The sequence below is a fragment of the Chaetura pelagica genome, unplaced genomic scaffold (genome assembly GCF_000747805.2).
Source record: "Chaetura pelagica isolate M959 unplaced genomic scaffold, ChaPel_1.0 scaffold211, whole genome shotgun sequence".
In the NCBI taxonomy this organism is placed as follows: domain Eukaryota; kingdom Metazoa; phylum Chordata; class Aves; order Apodiformes; family Apodidae; genus Chaetura; species Chaetura pelagica.
In genome coordinates, this window is record NW_009952157.1 from 144825 (window position 1) to 167705 (window position 22881).

General features: G+C 43.8%; 1 protein-coding gene across 1 annotated transcript in view; it reads right to left on the reverse strand.

Annotated features, from left to right (window-relative positions):
* Positions 1–22881, reverse strand: part of CCND2 (cyclin D2) — a 33662-nt gene that overhangs the window by 3663 nt on the left and 7118 nt on the right. The window contains exon 3 of the mRNA XM_010007175.1: positions 13270–13400. Within this exon, the coding sequence (XP_010005477.1) occupies positions 13270–13400 (131 nt within the window). The remainder of the gene's footprint in view (positions 1–13269; positions 13401–22881) is intronic.

A 22881-nucleotide genomic window follows, 5' to 3' on the forward strand; every position in this document is an offset into this window, starting at 1 on the left:
CAGCAGGACACAGGGATGATAAGTGGATTACAGAAATGACCACTCAAGGGGAAAGGCTGGAGAGCTGTGTTGGAAAACACTGGTCTTGGAGTGCCTGATCACTGCTTCCCCACCCAGAGACAGAAAACTAGTGTGTCCCAGCAACCACGCTGTGGCCCTGGGTAGACCCACACTGGGCTGCATCCCTGTCTCCATCTCTCACCAGTATCCACTGCCTTTCCCAACATCCCACACTGTGAAGGTCCTCATGTGGCAATCTTTCCAGCTGGAGGTTAATTTTTAAAAAAAGAAAAAACAACAACAAAAAAGCAGAGTTACCAAACAGATGGTTCATGCATTAGCTTCATTACAGATGGGGTTTGATGGAAGAGAATATGCCTAAATCCAGGACTCCCAGAGCCACCTGGCAGGCAGAGCACTAGGCAGCTGGACTCTCACTCCTGGAGAGAAGGGAAGCTTTAGTATTTCACTTACTTGGAGTGGAGCAGGAAGCTTCAGAAGCGAGAGATTGAGGCAAATGTCTTTGAAGATGCAATAAAATGTGAGCACTGTGTATTTTCTGGTGATGAGATCCAGGGCAGGTAAGCAAGATATCAGTATGCTTCATCTCATGGAGTTAACGCCTTTCCTTTTAGCAAAAGGTAAAGAGAAGTGCTTCTCTGTCTGTCACCACTTTCCTGCTGCTGCTGGGAAAGGTAATTTTTTAAGGTAAGACTATGTACTTTTGTTCAACCAGGTAAATGTGTTTGTTTTTTTATATAGCTGAGGTTTGCTCTTGTGCTACTGGGGGCTTAGGGATTTCCTAATACTGGAATTGCTTGATAAATGATGGGAGCTTGGCCTTTCTTCCAAAGTACCTATCTGGCAAAAGCTATCAGAAACTCAGCTAAAGAAAATCCCTCATTATTAGCTTGAGTGGGTTTTAGGTCCATTGCAAGCATTCCCCTGTTTGTGAGAGGTCCACAGCAACAAGTCACTTTAAGGGTCAAGACACTTTCAAATGGAAGAAAAGACAAGGACACTATTTTGGAGGCTCTTGTGACAGACTACACTCGTAATGCACTTTTATTTTTGGTGTAAGAATATCTTCTTTTAAAGCACAGTGGTGCACAATTACAAAATAGTATGTCCTTCTGAAAATAAGGCAGATTTTTGTATGAGCAGCTTCAGGCTGGAGAGCTTAATGGGACAGTTTCCTTGCAGCCAGGCTTGGGGAAGGAAGGGTGGTGACACACGGAAGGTAAAGCTTGAGCATTTGAAGCCAACTTTGTTTAAAAACCTAAACATGATCATTCACATCGTTACTTACAAACACTTCTCATGGTCAGTATGACACTCATTTAATGCATCCAGAGGCTAAAGTATCTAGATTTTCCTACAGAGAAATGGGTAATTTTTGATGTCTTCATTTTGTACGTAAAACCAATAGACCCAGATCAGAATGGTCACATTTGAATGGATTTTATTTCATAATGGGATCCACAGACCACTGCTGCATTTTTTCTGTCACGTGTTAGCTCTGGTCTACACTTATGTTTTGAACTTAAAATAATGTATCACTGAATTCTTTAAAACAATGAACACTATAGTAAAATAACCCACATGTTGCATTCAGCATGAAACAGCTTCCCAAAAAAGTGTTGCTACTTGCATACTAAAACTCAGGGTTTTGTTACTCTGAGTAATACATTCTACTTAATTAGTCTTATTTATGAAGCATCTGTTCAGGAGCTGAAGTTGCCCAGCCAGCACAGACCAAAAATGTCAAAACTTTAATCTTCCAGGTTGCCAAATTCTACAATCAAAACCTAGTAAGGAACCACCCCCCCAAGTGCTTATTTTATAGATGGGGCTATTACATCTGTTTGCCTTACTGGTACTTTCTGCCAATCCAAAGTGAAGTCACACAATACAAAAGATGCAAAATCCCTACCAGGACAAATAGCTTGGCCTTCCTGTGATACAGTGTTTTTAACCCCTCCAGGTCTCATGTACATTTGCTGCATGTGTACATATTTTACTGGTGGACTTTCATTTTGCAAGCTCTAGATAGCACTGATAAAAGAAAATTAATGTTTAAAAAAGCATATCAAAGAAAAAAATATTCATTACACTGTATATTGCAATACAGTGACTGGGCCGTTCCCTCTGAAAACTGTAGGACTGACAGTATCATTTTTATCACAAACTTTTTGAAGTATGTGTCACAAGGATCAACTTCCTCATTCTTCTATAGGGTCTAGTAGTTTTAATAATTAAAATAGTCCAGGTGCTTTCTGTTTCATAGTTTTATTTTTACTTCAGCATGTACAGAACTAAAAAGGCAATTAACTTTTGGGTTTTTCATCCCTGGGTGATTTTACTAGCAGACTTGAAAAGCATATGAAGGAAAACCAATGCTTTTCTGTGTCCAATGAGGAGTACCCTTGTGACTGTGACAGAAATGCTGGCAGTGAAAATGACTGGAAGGAGGAATCAGCAGGCTTATGTCAGGATCTACTCATTCAGGTCAATAATAATTGAAGGATTTCATTTTCCCTGAATGACAGGGAAATCCTGAAAGAAAGCACAAGCACTTAGAAAAATCCTACAGACTATTAGACATAATTCATTTTCTTTAACTTCTCAACACCTCTGTAATATATATGCCCTACACTGCTTCTCAGCTTCCAGTTCTAAACTGATGTTGCTAATGCTGTTATGAAAATGCCATTGGTGAGCTATTAGGGGAGACACCCCACCCAACTCAACCCACAGACTCTCACTTTGCACTGGTTACCACTGAGATTTTCAGTGCTCCAAGCCCCAGGACTACCTCCTTGTGACACACGCAGTTTATCACTCCAGCTTTAGAGAGTTAGACAGGTGCAAGACATCCTCTTTATCTTGCAAGATGATGACTGGACTGATAAATAAAAATAAAGAAAACAAGAGACAAGGGAATTAATAAGACATTTTATAGCTGTTCTCGTAACTTAGCTTGGCTTTCTGCCATAGACTGAAACTAGCCATTTTCAACTCTTCCTTGGCAACCTGTCCAAACCGAGTAGACTGATGGCACCTTTTGGATGACAACCATCTCTGAATCAGATCCTGCAGCAACTGAGGAGCAGTACACCATCTTATCCAGAAAGAAAAAGATCACTCCTCTCATATGCTGTTAAGTGGAGGGCTATCACAATAAGATGAACTCTTTCAGCCACACATCTTTTCTCTCCTTCCCCATTTTCAATCAATACAGAGCTTCTTTGACCACAAGGGGACTGCAGCTGTGTAACTACGGCATGTAGTCTTGTGATGACAACAACTCTAAAAGATATTCAGACTACCAGATTAATTTCATAGCCAGGCAGGGCTGAGGAACAACAGTGCAACCATAGATTCATATGGGTCATGTAACACCCAGGCCTGTCAGACCCCATGCTCCTTGTGCCAGCAACCACCACAGCTTTGGTGCTCACTGACTGGCAGGCAGGGAGGCATGCCCTGCCAAGGTGGTGAACTTAGCTCTGGTCTCTTCTACAGTGCCTCAGGACACAGCACTGTTGATATAGTGATTTTCAGATTCTCCTTAGCATCTCAATTTTGGTCTCATCTGGAAGAAGAAATAAGAAAGCTTATCCCAGCAAGCCCCCTAATGGGTACATGGAAACTGATTTGAACCTTGCAGCCACCCAGCCTTTGCCCATCCAAGATGGCACTCACTGTCCAGAGAAAATGTGTTACAGCAGCATTTAATGAAGAAACCAAAGACTGCAAAGCTACTGCTTAACAAGGTTCTGGGCTGATTCTGTTAAAACTTAAATATAGCTAAACCCTTGACAAGATCTTAGTTTTATAGTAAGGTGTTATGCATCAGCACTCACAGAATAAGTTAAGTCCAGCGCCAGCCAAAGCCTGAGCCAGTTGAGCAGCTTTGATCAGACAACGGAGAAATGACTAAAGAGAAGTGACAGTGCATCCCAGAGCCCTGTGTACAGATGTCCAGCTGCCCAGAGCACCCCTGGGTAGCCCCAGGGAGGTCGGTGGGGATCAGCATGCCTGCCTGCTCTTCCACAGCCCAAGATGCACCGACCCTGGGCCAACACAAGGCAGAGTCACAAATCCTTTGCAATGCCAAGGCCGAGGACAATCCCACTAAGTGATTCAGAGGGTCATTTATCCTTGCAAAAACGAAACTGCAACCCTCCTCACCTCTACAGCCAGCAGCAAAAGAGTAATAGTAGGGCTGTTGTTTCACATAACTTACGTGTGCAACCGATGCAAAATGCCAAGCTGTAACTCTATAGGATACATCTTGATGCTCTTACATTTCCTGACCAGATTTAGGAGCCTGCATCCAAACACTGGGTGCTTTTCTCAGTGCTTTAACTCCCAAAGCCGGGAATGCTGCAAAATCCTTCTGGCATTTCTGGGTTAAGGAGTGGTTGGTTTTCCACATATACACGACTGCCATACGAGTCTCTTCTGCTACCTTAATTGCAAAAGCAAAACCAGAAAAAGGACTTCTTTTTGGGTGCAGAAGCAGGTATGATAAATGGAAAGGATGCTGGAGATATCTGAAGAGACAATACTGTTCACCAATCATGTGTGCATTACTTGGGCAATCTAAGAAAGCAGCAATCAGAGATGTATTAAAGTGTTGGGATTTACATAAATTCCAGCATGGAACATGTCATCTGTCCTCCTAAATACAAAAGGTGGCTGGATTCTTCCACTGTTTCGCATTTAGACCCCAATTCAAACCTCTCCAAATCACATGCCTCGTTGACCTAAACAGGGATTCCTTCCCAAAGTGGGGCCTTCATGTGCTGGGCACTGGCCTTTACCTTGCTGATGTTCTCCAACACAAGAGCTGCTGTGGGAATATCATGCCCATTTACTAAATTTACTGTATCTCCAGTGATCTCACATCTAATGGATACGGTTTAAAAACAGAAATAGTTTTCCTCCTAAATGTGTCTGGTACTGCAACTGCAACAAATAGCAACAATTACAGATAATCATCTATGTCTGTTTTTCTGTCTGCAAGTACAGAAAATAGCAATTTGCTGTTCGAAAGGGCACTTCATGCAGATGGAGGACAACTCACTTAAAAAAGAGTTCATCTATGCCAGAATTTTTCCACTTACTATCGCTTCATTATTGTACTAATGCAATATACAAGATGAGTAACTAAGTACTTAAAAGGTGGCACATTTTTCTTTGCAATTTTTCAGTCTTTCCAGCACTTTCAATGGTCTACTTTCTAGATTCGGTTCCACTGTTTGCTTAGCAGTTTGTCTGTTGGTTTCCTGTTGCTCATGTGGGTATTTGTCATAGCAACAGGAGAGAACAATGTTTTCAGAACTGGAAAAAGTGAGAGTAAAGCCAAAACACTGGCAGAGTGATCCAGAGGCAGATGCTGTGCTCGAGATTGCACTCCCTGCTTAATGTGACTTGAGGTTCCAAGCTGATAATCTCTAACTGGTCCACTTTGCAATGGTGAAAAGCTGTGAGTTTACCACGCTGGAGAAAGTGCTGCAAATATTTCTCGAGAAAGGGGATTTTTAAAAAGCTGTAACAACCCAGCCACATCACACAAAGCTGTACGGGCCGAGCGAGGATTCCCTGCTGGAGGTGATGGGCAAGTCTCTGACCAGACTATCTGCTGCTGGCCCATCAGCTCCTCCAGCAGCAACTTTTGGGCTGCGAGGCCGGTGCCTCAGCACGCCCGGCTCCCCTGGCGTGCCAGCCAAGGCTGCATTTATGAATGGATCTGACGGAACTCCGCCGTGAGCCCCTGGTGTAACTGCATCACCCTATTGTTGCTACACACGCACAGCACTCACTGGGGAACAAAAAAGCTGAATAAAGCAGAGCAGCTGCCAACTCAGGCAAAGACAACTTAGGAAACTATCTCATTCTTCCTTTCTTTTGGAGGCTGTTTCGCCTGTTGTTTCCTTGCATACAAAATGCGGTGTGCAACAAATAGAGCAGGGTAAGATACAGTCAGTCCTGTTACTTGGTTTCAAAACCACAGGCCCTAAATGCTACAAAGAGGGGGATGAATGGTGTATGTGCTGTAAGGACAATGTTCAAATGCTAACAATTTGGAACAGATTTTGTACCGAAACTGAATTCTTGCTTGTGATGGTTCTGAATGTTGCTTCCGTGATGAAATTTGCAGGGATTTTTATGAAGGGACTTTTCAGACCATAAGGGGAAAAATATCACAGCAGTGACATGTGTAGCACATTTAGGTGTAGGTATTTTAAATCCCATTTATTATGGAACCAGTCGTTGAAACAGCCACATTTTCAAGGGTTCACAGCCAGCTGTTTCTACAAGACTTTAGGAAAAGCCTGGTTCCTTTTTTCTTTCTACCTCAGGCCCTTAAATATGCTTTGGATTTTCGAAACCACTCAGTACACACCAATTCCCAGCTGGGAAGAGACTTTAGAAATTACTTGTGCCTGTGTACAAACCTACGTGTTGGCTCTGCCTGAAAACCTTTGCCCTGCTGCTGATGCTGGGAAGGACAACTCCTTTTGTCATCCGGATGCAACCTTGGGAGCTGGGCTCTGGGAGGAAGATGCTCCTTATGCATGTATAACCCCCGTTATCACACAGAACGAACCTGGCCAAACAGCCAGGAATTGACTTAATTTGGGATCTGACCCTGCCAGCTTTTGTCAATGATATAAGCCTGAACACGTTTTTATTACGGGATTGCTTCTACATTTCAATGCACTCAGACTCATAAAAAGTGATTAGAAGGGACCTCTGGAGGTCACTAAATGCAACATTCTCCTCAAAGCAGGGCTACCTTTAAAACTCAGTTGTGTGTCTAATTCTCACTGACTTTAGACTATAAAATTCCGGTCTGAGGTGCTTTGTAACAGTCATGACCTCATCAGCCTACCCCTCCAATAGTTTCTTGAGCTTATCACAAACCTTAATGCATTTCTCTTCCACGAGAAGATCTGGGGTACCAGGGAATGGAAGAAGGGGTCAGGACAGACTCAAGGGATGCAAGCAGTAACAAGGCCAGGGCACGCATCTCCTGCACGGGATTAATGAGAACGTTCCCAGGCATGCCCAGAGGGGTCATTTCCAGATCCATGGCTGCTGAGCTGACACACTGAACTGACAGCTTCTCTCTCAGGCTGTTATGTCTCTCAGGCCGCCAGAAGTCAGGATGCTTCTGCGACTTCCTCTCTCTTATTGAGAGGGTTTTTTTAAAGGGACCAAGAGCTCCCGTGGCGTTCGCCTCGCACAGAGAAACAGCCACTTTGGGACTGTATCTTATACCAGAAAATAAAACACTGCCCTCACCACACTCACAAATTGTTATTGACACCAACACTTGATCTACGAATTAACCAGTCTATTAAGAGAAAAGCCAAACTAAGGGACAAAGGTTCAGGAAAGACAGGCTAAGGTATATCTATCAGGAAAATAATTCAAAAGTACTATGCCTGGGTGGTGAAGGGAGAGATTTGCCCAAGGCAGGTCTGTAGCACAGAAGAATTTTGATTGCGTGGTCTTAAAATGTGCCCTACCCATTCAGATATCCTTCCTCACATCACGTAACTGTACACAACCAGGATGCTTGTATTCTCCCCTGAAGCATCTGGCTCCACTGGGGACAGGATACTGTGCATACTGGAGTGCTGGTCTGGGATGCTATGGAAATTTCTGACTTCCTGAGTTGTTTATTTTTCCATGGAAATGACCCACCAAGAGATGCACAGGGAGCTTGGCAACTTCCTGTGAGTACATCTCTTAACTATTTGCCCACCAATCTCATCTCTCTTCTCTTCAAGCAACAGCAAAGGAAATGTTCTCACTCTCTGGCAGCAAAACAGAACAGATCATGCAACACCCATCCTGCAGAGCTGTGTGAACCTGTGTGGGACTAGCTCTTAATGACTACTTGGGACAACAATGACAGAAGAGGCAATTCAGAATGCAAAGCTACTTTCACTACCCATAAGGCTGCTGAGCTTCTCAGCTTCTCCAAGAGTAGCTCCCTGGTGTTTATTTTGGTAGGTGGAAGGAGTAATTAAGGCTCACATGGCCTCATTGTCAATGTCTCCTCAGACTGTGATTCCACCTTCACCAAATGGCCCACGGCAGCTATTTTTCAGAAATAACTGCTATCCCTAGAATCATGCTGGCAGGATGCCTTGTACTATCTTGTCTAAAGTCTGGAGCACTGCTTTGGATTCAAACAAGGATAGCCAACACAGTGTGTTTTTGAAATATATACTCATGTATCAGTTGTTTGCTTACCCAGCAGCTGGGTTCTAAATTATATGCTGTTTATTACTAACATATTTTTGGTCTAATTTTTCACAGCATCATAGAATCACAGAACCATTCAGGTTGGAAAAGACCCTTGGGATCACCAAGTCCAACCATCATCCCTGTTCTACAAAGTTCTCCCCTAAACCATTTCCACCAACACCACATCCAAACGACCCTTAAACACATCCAGGGATGGTGACTCCACCACCTCCCTGGGCAGCCTGTTCCAGTGTCTGACCACTCCTTCTGTGATAAAAATGTTCCTAATGTCCAGTCTAAACCTCCCCTGGTGCAGCCTGATGCCCTTCCCTCTTGTTCTGCTGCTAATTACCTGTGAGAAGAGACCAGCACCAACCTCTCTACAGTCACCTTTCAGGTAGTTGTAGAGACTGATGAGGTCTCCCCTCAGCCTCTTCTTTTTCAAACTAAACATTCCTAGCTCCTTCAAGCGTTCTCTGGAAGATTTACTCTCTAGACTCTTCACCAGCTTCGTTGCCCTCCTCGGTACTTGCTCCAGCACGGCGAGATCTCTCTTGAATTGAGGTGCCCAAAACTGGACACAATGAAACATCCATTAAAAACATGGTAGCACTAAATGCCAAACTCCACTCTCAGTACACCAGCGTAAATCTAAAATACTTCCACTGATTTCAGCCTCCTGGTTTATGCTGGTATTTCCTAACAAACAGCATCCTCAAATCACCATTTTAGACCAGTAAAAGATCAGAAATGTTCACTGCAGTTAAGCTGCAGCAATATTTCATTATAATTCTCTATTTTCATATGCTTTCAAGTTCAAAGCTGAAATTTTTCATGCTTCATCTCATGACATTTTTGGGAAAGCCAATTAGATAGTCCCATCATCTGTTTCCATGCTATGAAATCACACACCAAAAGAAGAGGAAGCCCACAGGACCCTCTGGTTGGGAAGGACTCTCCCCCTCAGCTCTCTGCCGTTTGCTGTGGGCTACCAGGAGACACAGGGAGGGGCAAGACTTTTTTCCTCCGCAGAACTGTAATTTCTGTCAGTTCTCTCGCTCCTAAACCGCATGATGGTCCTAAAGCCTGGGCACTCGTTTCTTCCTCTTCTCTAACCTCCCTTTTGAAAAAATAATTCACACAGTGATGATGAATTAATTGTGCTGCTGCAGGAGGAGCTCTCAGGCATTAGAAATTAGGAAGTGAGAGAACTCAAGCTGTTCATTCAACTGTAGTTATGTCCCAGTGTAAAATGTATTACAATAGTCTTCACTCTTCATTAACACAGCCCTGGGCTAACTCTTACACAAACCAGCCAGTACATTTTTTCCATTATACAGATGAGGCTGGTATTACTACCTATTACTAAGATTGCCCAAAACAGACCAATACAGGTCTCTGAGACCCTGTTTTCAGTTGCTTATTTCTCTCTTAAGCTTTAGCATGTGGGATGAAAGCTGCCAGTCCTGGGTCTTTTTGTATTTTTCCAATGCAAAAGTCACAAAGAAAGTTTCTATGAAAATATTTCTGCCATTTCCAAATATCTGGCTAATGAAAAATACACTACTTTGCCCAAGTTAAAAATTCTGGCTGCCTTTGTTTGGGCCAAGACTTCAAAGCTTGCAGGAAACAGACTCTGTGTTAAGGCCACCTGTGCCATGACAGGAAACATATTGAAAAACAACAACACCTCTAACTGCTGCAAGAACTTAAAATCTTCAGCAATTAAATTATCCAGAAGCTCCTGTTGTCCCAAGTGTGCCCTGACTTGGGGGACGAGTGAGACTTTCCCCTGTGGTCGGTCCTGCTGTGGGGTGAGGCCAGGAGCAAAGGAAAGAAAGTTTATTTCTACACAGCCCCAACAGGCTTGTGGAGAGATATGATCAGTAAAATATTAAGATTTCTTTGTTATTTGGGAAGAGTGATAATTTATCTTTTTTTTTTTTTTTTTTTTTCCAAAGGCATATGAGCTCAGCCAGATCTGGGAAGATTTTCACCATAATGGCAAAAAGCACATTTCTGGCAAAATTCCATCTGCTACATTTCAAAGAAAAGGCATGATGAATTTTTCAATGCATAACAAAAAATATTAATTTTTTTTCATAACTACTTTAGAACTAAGCTGTTTTGGCAGGTATTTTCTCTCAAACTGAAACAATCAGGATAGAAAAATTCAGCATGAGAGAGAAAGTTTGGGAAAAAGGAAAAAGATCCTTGTGACTGCACAGGGAAACTCTTAGAGGAGGTGAAGAACTCCCTGGCATGTCCAGACGGACAGAACCCAGCTAGTCAAATTTTTATCAAAACCCACAAAACACCTCAAATACTAATACCTCAGCAAGGGCTACCTTGGTATATCTCCTCTGACAACTGCTAAAATACTGTGGAAACAACATCAGAAGCTTCTCTAGATCTTATCAATATGGGAAACATAGTCTAGTGATGAAAGACTGCATCATTAATCAGGTGGTACAGGAACCAAGTGATGAGCTGAGGGTATCTGTTCTAGGTCTGTGTTTTAGTGATACTTGAGCACCACTTGCTCCTGCCTTCCAAAAAGAACTCCAAAGGACTACCTAGGGACTTCTGCAGGCAGTGATGTGCTCAGTTCTGCTTCACAGCATCAGAAGCAGGCATTAAGCTTGTGAAGGGTTGCCACAATTTTTCCATTTGCTCTCTTCTCTGTCACTTTGGATAAGCCCCTGGCCCTCACCTGCCACCATTAAGGCTATTTGCATTCCCACTCCTCACCCCACACTGTCATTCCCGCATACTCATCATCATCCTGCTAATTACCAAGCTGGTCCGTAAGGCTGTAACTTCTATAAGAGGCTCACAGACAATGATGGTGACAGAAATTCCTCTCATTCACATCTGCACCTACGGTCCTGCTCTGTGCCACTCACAGATGTTTGTGAGGCTATTCCTGGAAATCTATCAGTTAACTGATGTGCTCTACAAACCAAGCAAACCCCCTGACCTCCCAGCTCTGAAACAACAACAAGTGGTCCTTTCCTGCCTTCTTTAAGCTAGATTAGCTCCAGGATGGGTTCTGAAACACAAAGATATGAGCAGCTGTGTGGGCATACATCAAAAAAAACAAGCATGAAAATAAGCAGCAGCTGAGCAGGAACAACTTCACCCAGCATTCTCATAAAGGAAAATCACTGTAGAGGAGTTATCAGCCTTTCAGACACTCCATGGAGTTAAGACATGGAGTTATCAAGAAGGTATAAGCTAACACCAACTGCTTTCCTTATTCTATGGGTATTTGCAACCTTGGCTGAAGACAGCACCTTTGCTACCAAGATATTAGTCTCTCCCTAAACACTTGTCTTTCTCTGCCCAGTTTTCTAATGCTGCTCTCGTATCTGCTCACTTGTCTTTGAAGTCCTCCCAGACATTCGCTGGATGCAGCATCCAAAACTTAAGAGTGTTACATCCCATCAGGCAAACATCCAAGCACAAAATTCCGTTCAGCTAGTAACTGTCAATATCAATACCAATAATGGCTAATTCTTGTTATCCACATAAATGAAGTAAACTTAATGGATGTACAAATGACCTTTATACATTACTTGCACCAGGCTTGCACACTCCTGATGCTTACTGTAATGTATCACCACTCTGTTTCCCCATACTTATAAAACAGACAAAAATCAGCAATTGCCTGTGTAAAATTTTCACTTACGCTGAAATTAGTGCATGTTAAATTTCTGCAGCTTCTTGATTCACATTAAGAACATTCAGAATTTGAAATGCTCCTTTCTCCATGCAAAATCTAGATCCAATCAAAAGAAATGGGAATCCCTGGAACTGCACTTGAAAGTTAGACTCAATCTGATTGGAAAAGAAAAGAAAAAAAAAGCTAAATTCTTCCTTTTTTAAAAAAACTGACTATTCCTTTTTAACCAAAATGTAGAATATTTGTTGGAAAAAACAAACCTCCCCCTGACAATGTTACACAGATCTACTAATCACAGTGTATTTACCCTGAGAAATAAAAGCAATCTGAAGCTTTACAGTTAGCACATGTTAAGTTCAATACATTGGAAACTGATACTTTTATCATTAAAAAAGGCATTATCTTATTAGTGGCCTGCATTTCAGAAAGCCTCACCCATTTTCTTTCCTTTTGAGCAAAGTTTATCACAGTAAAACATGTCAGCTTTTTAAGAGATGAAACTCCTGTTTATCCATGGATCAAGCGGTTTGGATTTGCACAGGCTCCCGCCAGGCACAGAGAGTCACTATCCACTGGGGAAAGCCCCGAGTGCTCCTGTCAGTCCTCCCAGCTTTCTGCTGAGACTGCCATGCAGAACTGCCCCATCAGAGTTTTTCTGATGTCCCCACTAGAAGCTGACTCCAGACCAGCCAACTCGCTTTGGAGTGATCTTGAGCACCACTGAATTGCTATCAGATTCACCTCTCCTACTTCTTGAGAAGCCAAGAAATGTACTTTGTGTGTTGAGCTTAGTGAAGTCACAGACAAAAGCCCAGAAAGCCTGGGTTGCATCTGCCTTGCACTGTGCCAGACCAGGGGGATTAGTTCATTATTCTCTTCCTTCAAGCCAAGGATTATTTAGATGACACCTCAACGAGGGCCAGAAGAGTAATTTCCAGGCTGTGAATACAGTACCAGCACATACACTGGTTTGCCTCATGCCCTGGGGGATGCTGTCTGCCATCACCCATGGTGGCAACTCAAGACAGCACATCCCTATAGCAAGTCTGGGAATCAGCCAGCATGGGCAGAGCAGGCTCTCCCCACCAAGCTTCCAAACCAAATAGGAGTTACTATGCCAGGGGAAGCCAAGGAAGCTTTGGACAGTCAGAGCACTGTAAGCAAGGTGCTGGCTCCACGCCTGCAACCCACTTGCCCCAGAAGCACACCCCTCCTTCACTCCACTGGGCTTTCAGGATCAGGCTGGATTTGATGGCCCCATTCTCCACCGCACCCTCAAAAGTGAAAGGAGAAGAGGAATGTGGGACACTCACCACATCTGTGTTTGTGATCTTGGCCAGGAGGTCTGTGAGGCTGTCCCCATCATTGAGCTGAAGGCCACAGATGGCTGCTCCCACGCTTCCAGTTGCTATCATTGATGGTGGGTACATGGCAAAATTAAAATCTGCAAGAACAGATCTGGGAATTAGTCCAAGCCCAGACCAGAAAAGCTGCAAAACATCAGAGGCAAGCAACATAAAAAAAACACACCCAAGAATAAAAAACAGGGCAGCAGAAGAAAGGGAAAAGTGCCATTCTTTTTCATCCAGCAGAGCTCATTAGTCACATTGCTCATCACAAGCAGTCAAAGGAGAGGTAACAGATCTGCAAATTAAAATGGAAATGTGGTTTGGTCTTTTATTCTCACTGATGCATAAAGTAAACCTGGACAACTTTTATTAGTCTTTCCTTAGTTTTAAAGAAAAGGAAAGAGAAGAAGGAGGCTTTCTTTAATTTATGTCAGAAATTTGGGTCTTGGTCACATTAGAGCTCTCTATATAACCAGAAAACTAACTGGAATAAGTATCACAAAGGACAAAACTGAGATTTTTTGTCATGTCAGTTTTTAAAGACTTAATTAACTTGAACATTTAAAGACCTGTCCAGGAAAGAGATTTTAATTAATAATTCATTTTTACCACCTTTGCAATTAGGAAGTGAGAACACTTGCAGCCCATAGCTATGTAATCAAAGAAAAAACAAAGATCACATTTGTCATTACTATTATTTCTTAATGAACTGAATTGAAAATGAACTGAATTGAAAATACCTTTCAAAACTTCCTCTCACACATCTGTGGAGATCAGGACAGAAATGAAAATAAAACTTGATGATCTCATAATCTTTATAAGGCCATTTTGCAGTTTATGATACCCTCATAGACATTAGCTCATCAGCATAGCTTACTAAACAGCTTTTTCAGGAGATCTCCTAGGTTACTGATATCTTTCTAAAATAAAACTTGGTTTGCAAGTTGTTTGGTTCAACAATAACTCATTAACAAACCCTTCTCTACCCATTTTCACTTGAAGGGACTGGAAAAGGAAGAGGAAACCCAAGTAATATCTAGTATGAAATAAACCAAAATCAATATATTAAGTCTACTTATAGAAACAGAGTGTTACAGAAAATTGCCCTTCTGTTAAGGCCAGATCCCAAGCCTTCTCTCTTCAGCTAGCACAAATTCTGTAACCCACTCGATGTCTACGTAAACACTTGTTACAGACACATGCAGAGCTGTTCTCAGCCTCCCAGACTCTGAGCTGGCAGATAGAGCAATAGATGGGAAAATGGTATGTTCTTCTGTAGGCTGGGCTATGTCTCTGTGACCCACGAGAAATCAAGTACTCAGTAAGAATAGGGTTCAGGTCATAACATTAATCCAGACGGATCTGAGGTGACGATTTTAGAAACGGGGAGAGAGAAGGAGGAGCTGAAACCCTGGCATGGATTTATCCATCTCACAAAGCCACCAGGAGATGACCTGCTGCAAGCCCACTATTTCATACTGCTGATACCTACAGTCCTTCCTACCAGGGGAGCTCAGCAGACAGCACACTGACAGACTCTTCTAAAGGAGCAAATTCCCACTGTCTGCAGCAATAATTACAGCCAACCATTATTATGAAAAGTAATAGGAGAGGTGCTCCAGCCTTCCATTATCTTTGCTGCCCTTCTCTGGACTTTCTCTGGACTTTCTTCATGTCCTTCTTACGTTGGGGGTGCCAGAACTGGACTCAGTACTCCAGGTGGGGTCTCACACGAGCCAAGTAATGAGGCAGAATCACCTCCCTGGCCCTGCTGGCCATGCTTATTTTGATGCAGCCCAGGACATGTTTGGCTTTCTGGGCTGCAAGCGCACATTGCCAGCTTGTGTTGAGCTTCTCGTCCACCATCACTCCCAAGTCCCTCTCCTCTGGACCGTTTTCAATCCATTTGCCACCCAACCTGCATTTGTGCTTGGGATTGCCCCAACCTAGGTAAAGGACCTTGCACTTGGCCTGGTTGAATTTGATGCAGCTTGCACGAGCCCATCTCTCAAGCCTGTCAAGGCCTGCTGGATGGCATCCCTTCCCTCCAGTGTGCCGACCTCACCACACGCTTTGGTGTCGTCAGCAAAGTTGCTCAGAGTGCACTCAATGCCACTGTCCATGTCACTGACAAAGACCTTAAATAGCACCAGTCCCAGTACCGACCCTTGGGGAACGCCACTTGTCGTAGGTCTCCATCTGGACATCAAGCCATTGACCGCCACTCTCTAAGTGAGACCATCCAGCCAGTTCCTTACCCAAGGAGAGGTCCATCCAATGAATCTGCACTCTTCCAGTTTTGATACCAGGATGTCATGCGGGACAGTGCTGAAGGCTTTGCACAGGTCCAGATAGATGACATCAGTTGGTCTTCCTTTGTCCACCAATGCTGTGACCCCATTGTAGAAGGCCACCAAATTAGTCAGGCCGGATTTGCCCTTGGTGAAGCTGTGTTGGCTGTCACCAATCACATAATATTTTAGTAGCAAGAACTCACAGCACATAGGAAAACTGATGATCTTGATCATTACGTTATAATGTCCTCACTAATGAGTTAACAGTAGAGCCCTGACTCCTACTTATTAGTGCAGGACACAGCTCTGAGGATGCTCACCTCCCACATGTTGAGATAACAGGAGTTAGTTTCATGATTGAAATTGCTTTCACATTTACCTCATGTGGATTTATACATCTGCATGCAACTGCAAGCCCCACACAGCCTGTAAATGGATAACCAGGGAGAACAGATAAAGTCACCTGATACATTGCACGTGGGCCCTCACAGAGCCCACCCTACCCGTAGTGCCCCATGGTTGCACTTATCATCAGGCCACACCTCAAGAGCAGGCCAAAACTAAGGTGGGATTTTAAGCCCTGGAAACAGTCCTTGGTTTATGCCATTTTGCCTCTCTTCTTACTCATTGCTACTGCCAGGAGGCCCCGGCACCCAGCTCAGGCAGACTGTTGCAGTAGCTCACTGTTGTGGGTCCATCTGGGGGCTAGTGGCTCCATGGAAGAAGTGTGATAGCTGGGCCACAAGTTTACAAAGTCCAACAGGAAGAGCAGGTATGGTTAAAAGAGATTTTTATATATGGTAACGAGATTTTCATAAAGGCTGCAAATGTGTATGTGCTTGTATGACTGCCCAGTCTCCTTCTGGTCCACAGAGCAAGTAATAAACATCTATAAAATTAAAGAATATTCAGACACTTAAGAAAGAGATCTAGAGTCCCCCAAATCTGCTGTCATCTGCACAGAGCAATTCATCAGCAATCCCACTGATTTCTTTAGAAAGGGCATAAATAAAAGATGACTACATCTCCTCGGGTGTGTTTCTCCTCTTCTACACAATGCATTTGCTTGGGCTTGCAAATCCTGTGTGCTTGTGTTGGTGTGAATGAGGCTGCACTGGCCAACACGGTCCTAAATTGGGATGCAGCCCCCGCATTTAAATATTTGGACTTACCAAACCACCATCTCCTAGTTATGCACAGAAACTACAGGTAGCAATGGACATCCCATAATTTGCCCATAATTTTGTCCTGAGTTTCAGGGAAGGTGTAGTGAAAAGATGATGCAAAACCTCTGAAACTCTGCTGACATTTGGACAATCCTTATGGAAGCTACTGTGCAGCAGGCTGAGAACCAAAACCCACTCCCTCCACCCATCTGAGCCAGCAGCAGGGAAAAATTGACCTATTTGGAGGCCTAGATGGACCCACACCCCTGTGCATGGTCACTGAGCCCCTACAAAGCAGCTTTACCGAGTCCCATGTGGCTGGAGGGGAGACACAAGCAACAGGAGGCTCCCATGTCTTGCACCCAACACTCAGCATGGCTAAGATATGGTGGACTAAGCAAAGGACACAGCTCCAGCCTGCCTTCTGAACTTCCTTGCCTCCTAAGGGCCTTCCTATTATCCCAATGCCAGTTTTCTTGTGGTTGATTTCATATCTACTCCCCAAAACCATCTTCCTTGGGAGCTGAATAAAGAGCCACAGTGCCCCTGCCAACTAGCACTGCTGTAGGTCTGCTTCCACGTAGGGTCACATGAGAACATTTCTATGCCCAATAGCCTTGTTAGCTCCCTTAATGTCATTCATAATGCAAATGAGACAGTGAGCGAATGGCCAGAGGCCCAGAGTGACTAAAGCTCAGCATCCAGATAGTCTTACATTGCCTCTAGCTCTAAACTAACTTCACTCCATAACAAGCACCATAAACTTGGCTATCAAAGCTACACATGCCCAGTCTTTGTTGTACAACAGGCAGTGATTTGTATCACTGGCTTCTATTTTTAGCATATTAATTAACTACTGCAACTGGTGAGGCAAGTGTCTCCAACTGGAGAGTGTGGCTCCATTGTCTGAAGTCATCACCTCATCTTGCACTATTGAAAATCATGGCAGTGACCCTCCTGCTGATATGAATTTAACCTGACATGCCCACAAAGGGATGGGGGGTGGTGCACCAATTTTGTGCACATGGTTCTCCAAATCACCCTGGACCCTATTAGTGTGGAAAGAGCTCATTGAAAGAAAAGAAGCCACATTGTGCTGGGCCACCTAAAGGGTTGAATAGAAAAGGCTGAGGAAAAGAGCAGGCAGCGGAATAAAGGCCGCAATTAACATATTTCCATATTCAAGCAAAGCAATAACTACGTGAAATGTTTGTCAAGGTGCAGTGAAATGCATAAATATTAAGCACTGTATCTGAGGGGATGCAGAACTCCCCTCCAAGTCCCTTACATTCCATCGAGAAACTACAAATAAGCTTTTTATACGTTACCTTCAATTATAAACCTCTATCCCTGCTTTCCCCATAACAACAAGCCAAGCTCTTCCATCCTCACTCAGTTTTCACCCAAGTAAAACTGCCCTCATTATTAAGTCAAAAGTTTGCTTTAACAACAACAAAAAAACAAAAAAGGGCAGAGAAAGGATCTAAACATGTGAAGCTGAAACATAGGCTTTTATTTTAAATTCTTGTTGGAGACGAAGAACCTTGAATTACAGGGGGAATCTTTAAAAACGCTTCTTAGTAGATACCTGAAGCAAGACTTTGAGCTAAATCCTTCTTTCTGACCTGTGTACAATCTTGGCTAATGGGAACCCAGAGCCTGCACTGAAGACACACAGCTCTGCCTCCAACTTTCTTGTGGTTTACGCCGTGCCAAGGCGAAGTACAACTCAGAGGAGCAGTGCAACAACATGTAGGATGTGAAGCAGGATGTGAACGCCCAAACACTTCAAGGCAAGAACTGAAAGCAGGACTAGTTTTACCTTCTGCTCCCAGGCAACAAACACAAGAAACTATCCCGTCCCCATTTCAGTATCACCTTTTTCATAAAAAGTATCTTCAAAACAAGGGATCAGCCTTGCACAACCCCACTGACTTCAATGCCAGAAATAAGAAAAGCTGATAAAAGAAACAAGAAAGCCCTTTGAAACACAGCCACCTCTGGACCAGCCAGCTGGAGTCACCAAACAAATTCTAGGTACCCTGAATCCATGTCCAGCTTTCAGACTGGAGCTCACACAGCTAGGGCACAAACATAGGCATGTGCCAAGGACGTTTTTCTGCCTGCATGCCACACATAAGATGTGGTTAAGTTCTAGGACCCTGCATACCACAGCTGAGCTGTTTTGCTGGCTCCCTCCTGATCTGGTGGACTTACTGCCTCCAAGCCAGGAAAACACAAGGTTGACAGCCAGTCTAAAACAGGAGGGAACTGGAGGCAGGAACCCAGAGGGGTTCTGCAAGGGGAAGCCCTCACTTGCAGCCAATAAATGAAAACTGCCGGAAGGAAACGAGCACCGACAAATACCCAGGCTGAGGCTGAACGTGCTCAGTGTGCCAAAGCCATGTGGGAACTCCACCTTCTTACAATGACCCTTGTTACTGCTCTGGCAGCTGGTTGTTTTTTGTGCAACCTGGTCTAGTGCTAGGGTTCCCTGCTCATGGCAGGGGGGTTGGAACTAGATGATCTTTAAGGTCCCTTTCAACCTTCATGATTCTATGATTCTAAATAGAATTCTAAACAGGTTGCAGACCTCCTTCCATTCTTTAACTAGGCAGGAGGGCAGACACCTAATCCTGCTCCTGGGCTACAGTAAGGCAAAAAGTATTTGGCCTTTATACAAATGGGTCTAAAGTGTCCTAAATGCTAATGGTACATCACAACCATCCAAGTGAGGCAGAGACGGAAACAAGTTGAACAGTCTATGTGAAGCACATGAGCACTCAGTACAATACGTTACTAGCTGATCATAAATTCTGTTTCTGAACAACTGCACTGATTAATAATTGCATTTGTTCTACACCTTCAGTAAGGAAGCCCAACCAAAGATCAGGATTATGTTAGTGTTTGAACCACCAAAAGAAAGGTCAGATCTCTAGCTGGTAGGAAGGAGGGCAACTTAACCACAGGAGTTAACTCAGCTTGTATCAGCAAAGTTTCTCTTCCTCCATTTCCTTTTACCTCATCTTCCCAGATTTGATGGGTCCTACAACTGAAGGAGTGAGTCTGCTCAAAAAAAACACTCCCCAGGCCCTGCTTACTTGATGATGGAGCTTCCATGGTTCTTGTGGCTCCATTTTATGGAGAGCTCAACAGGTGCTGCATCTCCCAGGAACAAGAGCCTTTTTTTGTATGGCAAATGTGGATTATTCTCTCTTCTGTCATGCAAGAAGTATTTGTGCAACCACTGCCACTTTGCAACATGTACTTTACTCCTAAGAGATTTCTCCACAAGACAAAGCCTGTGGACTTCTTTCTTTCCCTCTGCAAAGAAGAGGTCCCAGCTAAAACTTGTATCACACTTTTATCCTCTGCAGGGACAGAGCCAAATAACTCTGGCATTGGCTGACAGGGAAAGAACGTAGAGTAGACTTGCTCAGCAGGAGCCCTGAGGACTAAACACACCTCTTGGTGTTACAGAGCATTCTGTCTGGTTAACCTCCAGATCACTAGGACTGCGGGCCTCACCTCATAGTCTTTGCTCAGACAACACCCTCATTGACTGCCACAGAACTTCTGTCTGCATAAGAATCCAGGAATTGGCACAGAAGTTAAAAAAAAAGCCTTCTCAGCTTTCAAGTGCAGACGATTAATGTCCCAGAGACAGTGGGCAGAGGTTTGGCACAGTGTACAAAACTGACTTACAGCTGAAATTTTCCTCCTCTTTGCAGACACAGGCTTTGAAAGCCATTCATCTATGAGATGCTGCATTTTATCCATAATGGGAACATCTCACCTGCCACAAGACTCAGCTGAAGCACAGAGGAGACCACACGAAGGGCTGAGTCTAGGGATATACACAAGTTGCCTTCTGTCTCTGTAATTCTGCAAAGTTTTTTTGCTTCCAAGGTTTGCACGTCACTTCAATAAAAACCTCCTCACTGAGATTAGCATCTCCATTACACTGAGGTGCACAGCCTCTCCTCCCCCAAAACCCACTCCCTTATAGGCACTGAGATAAAAAGACATATCTTGTGCCAGAACAGTGGCAGGTACCACCTCCAACAAGAGAGTGTAATGTAAGGAAGCAGCGAGGCATCCATGACTCTGAACAGCCTGGAAGAATTAAAAATGAAGGGCACACTGAAGTCAAGGATATAACACACAGTCCTCTTCAGCTCTGCACACAGCTCTGTAAATGGTGCCCTTTACCACTCCTCCAGGAGCAATTCCTTGGCTTGGAGAATGTCACACACAAGCAAACAAGACAACTCCAGAGAAAACACTTCCAAACTGTGAAGAGACAGAGGGATGAAGGGTGCAAAGCAATGAACAGACAGAGGCTGGGTCACAGTGGCAAAATAACAGGATCTCAGAGAGAAAAAGAAGGATGACATCTATTGGGCTCACAGATAAACAGGATTTCCCCAAGATGAAAAAGCAGTAAATGACTTACAGCTACATTGTAAAGACAAAGGATTCAGATGCAGCTTCTTAACGCTTTTAGAATTCAGAACACTCCTGAAGGAGATTTTAGCTTACATGTGGAGAAAACAGCAGGATCACAGAATCATAGAATCATAGAATGGTTTGGATTGGAAGGGGCTTTAAACATCATGCAGTTCTACTCCCCCAGCACAGGCAGGGACACCTCCCAATAGACCAGATTGTTCAGAGCAACATCCAACCTGGTCTTGAACGCTTCCAGGGATGGAGCTTCCACAACTTCCCTGGGAAATCTGTTCCAGTGTCTCACCCCCCTCAGAGTGAAGAATTTCTTCTTAATGTCTAACCTAAATCTACCCTATTCTGGTTTAAAACCATTACCTCTTGTCCTATCCCTTGTAGAAAGTCCCTCCCCAGCTTTCTGGTAGGCCTCTTCAGGTGTTAGAAGGCCACTATAAAGTCTCCCCAGAGCCTTCTCTTCTCCAGGCTGAAGAACCCCAACTCTATCAGCCTGTCTTGATAAGAGAGGTGTTCTAGCTTTTCAACATCTTCGTGGCCCTCCTCTGAACTTGCTCCAAAAGTTCCATGTCCTTCTTGTGTTTGGGTCTCCAGAACTAGACACAGTACTCCAGGTGGGGTCTCACAAAAGTGAAGTAGATGGGGAGAATCTCCTCCCTTGACCTGTTGGCCACAGTTGTTTTGATGCAGCCCAGAAGATGGTTGGCTTGACATGGTGAGAGACTAAGCTATGTGTATTTCAATCTATATGCTCTTACAGGGCAGCAAGTGAGGCAGCCTGAAAAAAGCTGGCCTATGCATGGGCATTTCCCATCCTACAGATCACTTAATGACAGTACCCTGTTTGCATGGCCATGGAGCTGGAAGCACTGCCAGGGATGGGCTGTGGGTGAATGACACTTTTGGCCCCTTCCAGTAAAGAAAGAGGCTTCTGAAAGCATTGCAAGTGCAAGGCACAGTGAAGAAAAAACTTTATTCAGGGAATAAGGTTCTGTCTTGCTCAGCAGCTGTATGCTCAGATGGGACCCAAGGCAGAGATACAGAGATACATTCCAGTTTCAGTCATGCTCACGTGAATCATTAATCACCAGAAGGAGTGGGAAGAGGCTGTGGATTTACATCCCTGCAGCTTGTTTCAGAAACTGGGCTCAAAATAAAGAAAAAGAGAGACCGCCAAAATGACAAAACATGACTGAGAGGAATATGCACAAGAACCACCTCCTTTTGCCTAATATTAAAATGGAAAGGAGAATAGATGGGTATCAATGTGATCCTTCACATTCAGCACAGCATCCAGAACTGCTGCAACCAAACAATTGCCTCCCCCTCCTTTTGGTGACATAAAATATTGTAGGACCAAGATCACAGCTGGCTCTGTGAAAGAAATGCTGCTATACCACTTTTGCTGGGAAATTAACATGGAACAGTTGGTGAAGAACTCAGGGTAGAGGAAAATATGCCATATTTTGCATGATACACTAAAGATGATGTAGTTGAGAGCAGAGGAAGTTGCACTGAGATGGAAGTAAGAGATTCTTTGCTGTGCTTCAGACTAGAGCTGTTACTCGGTCAGGTTCAGTAACAGTAAAAAGTCAAAATCAGGCTAAAAACGCATGAAGGGAGCAAGGGAAGAGGCAGCCACATGTCAGTGC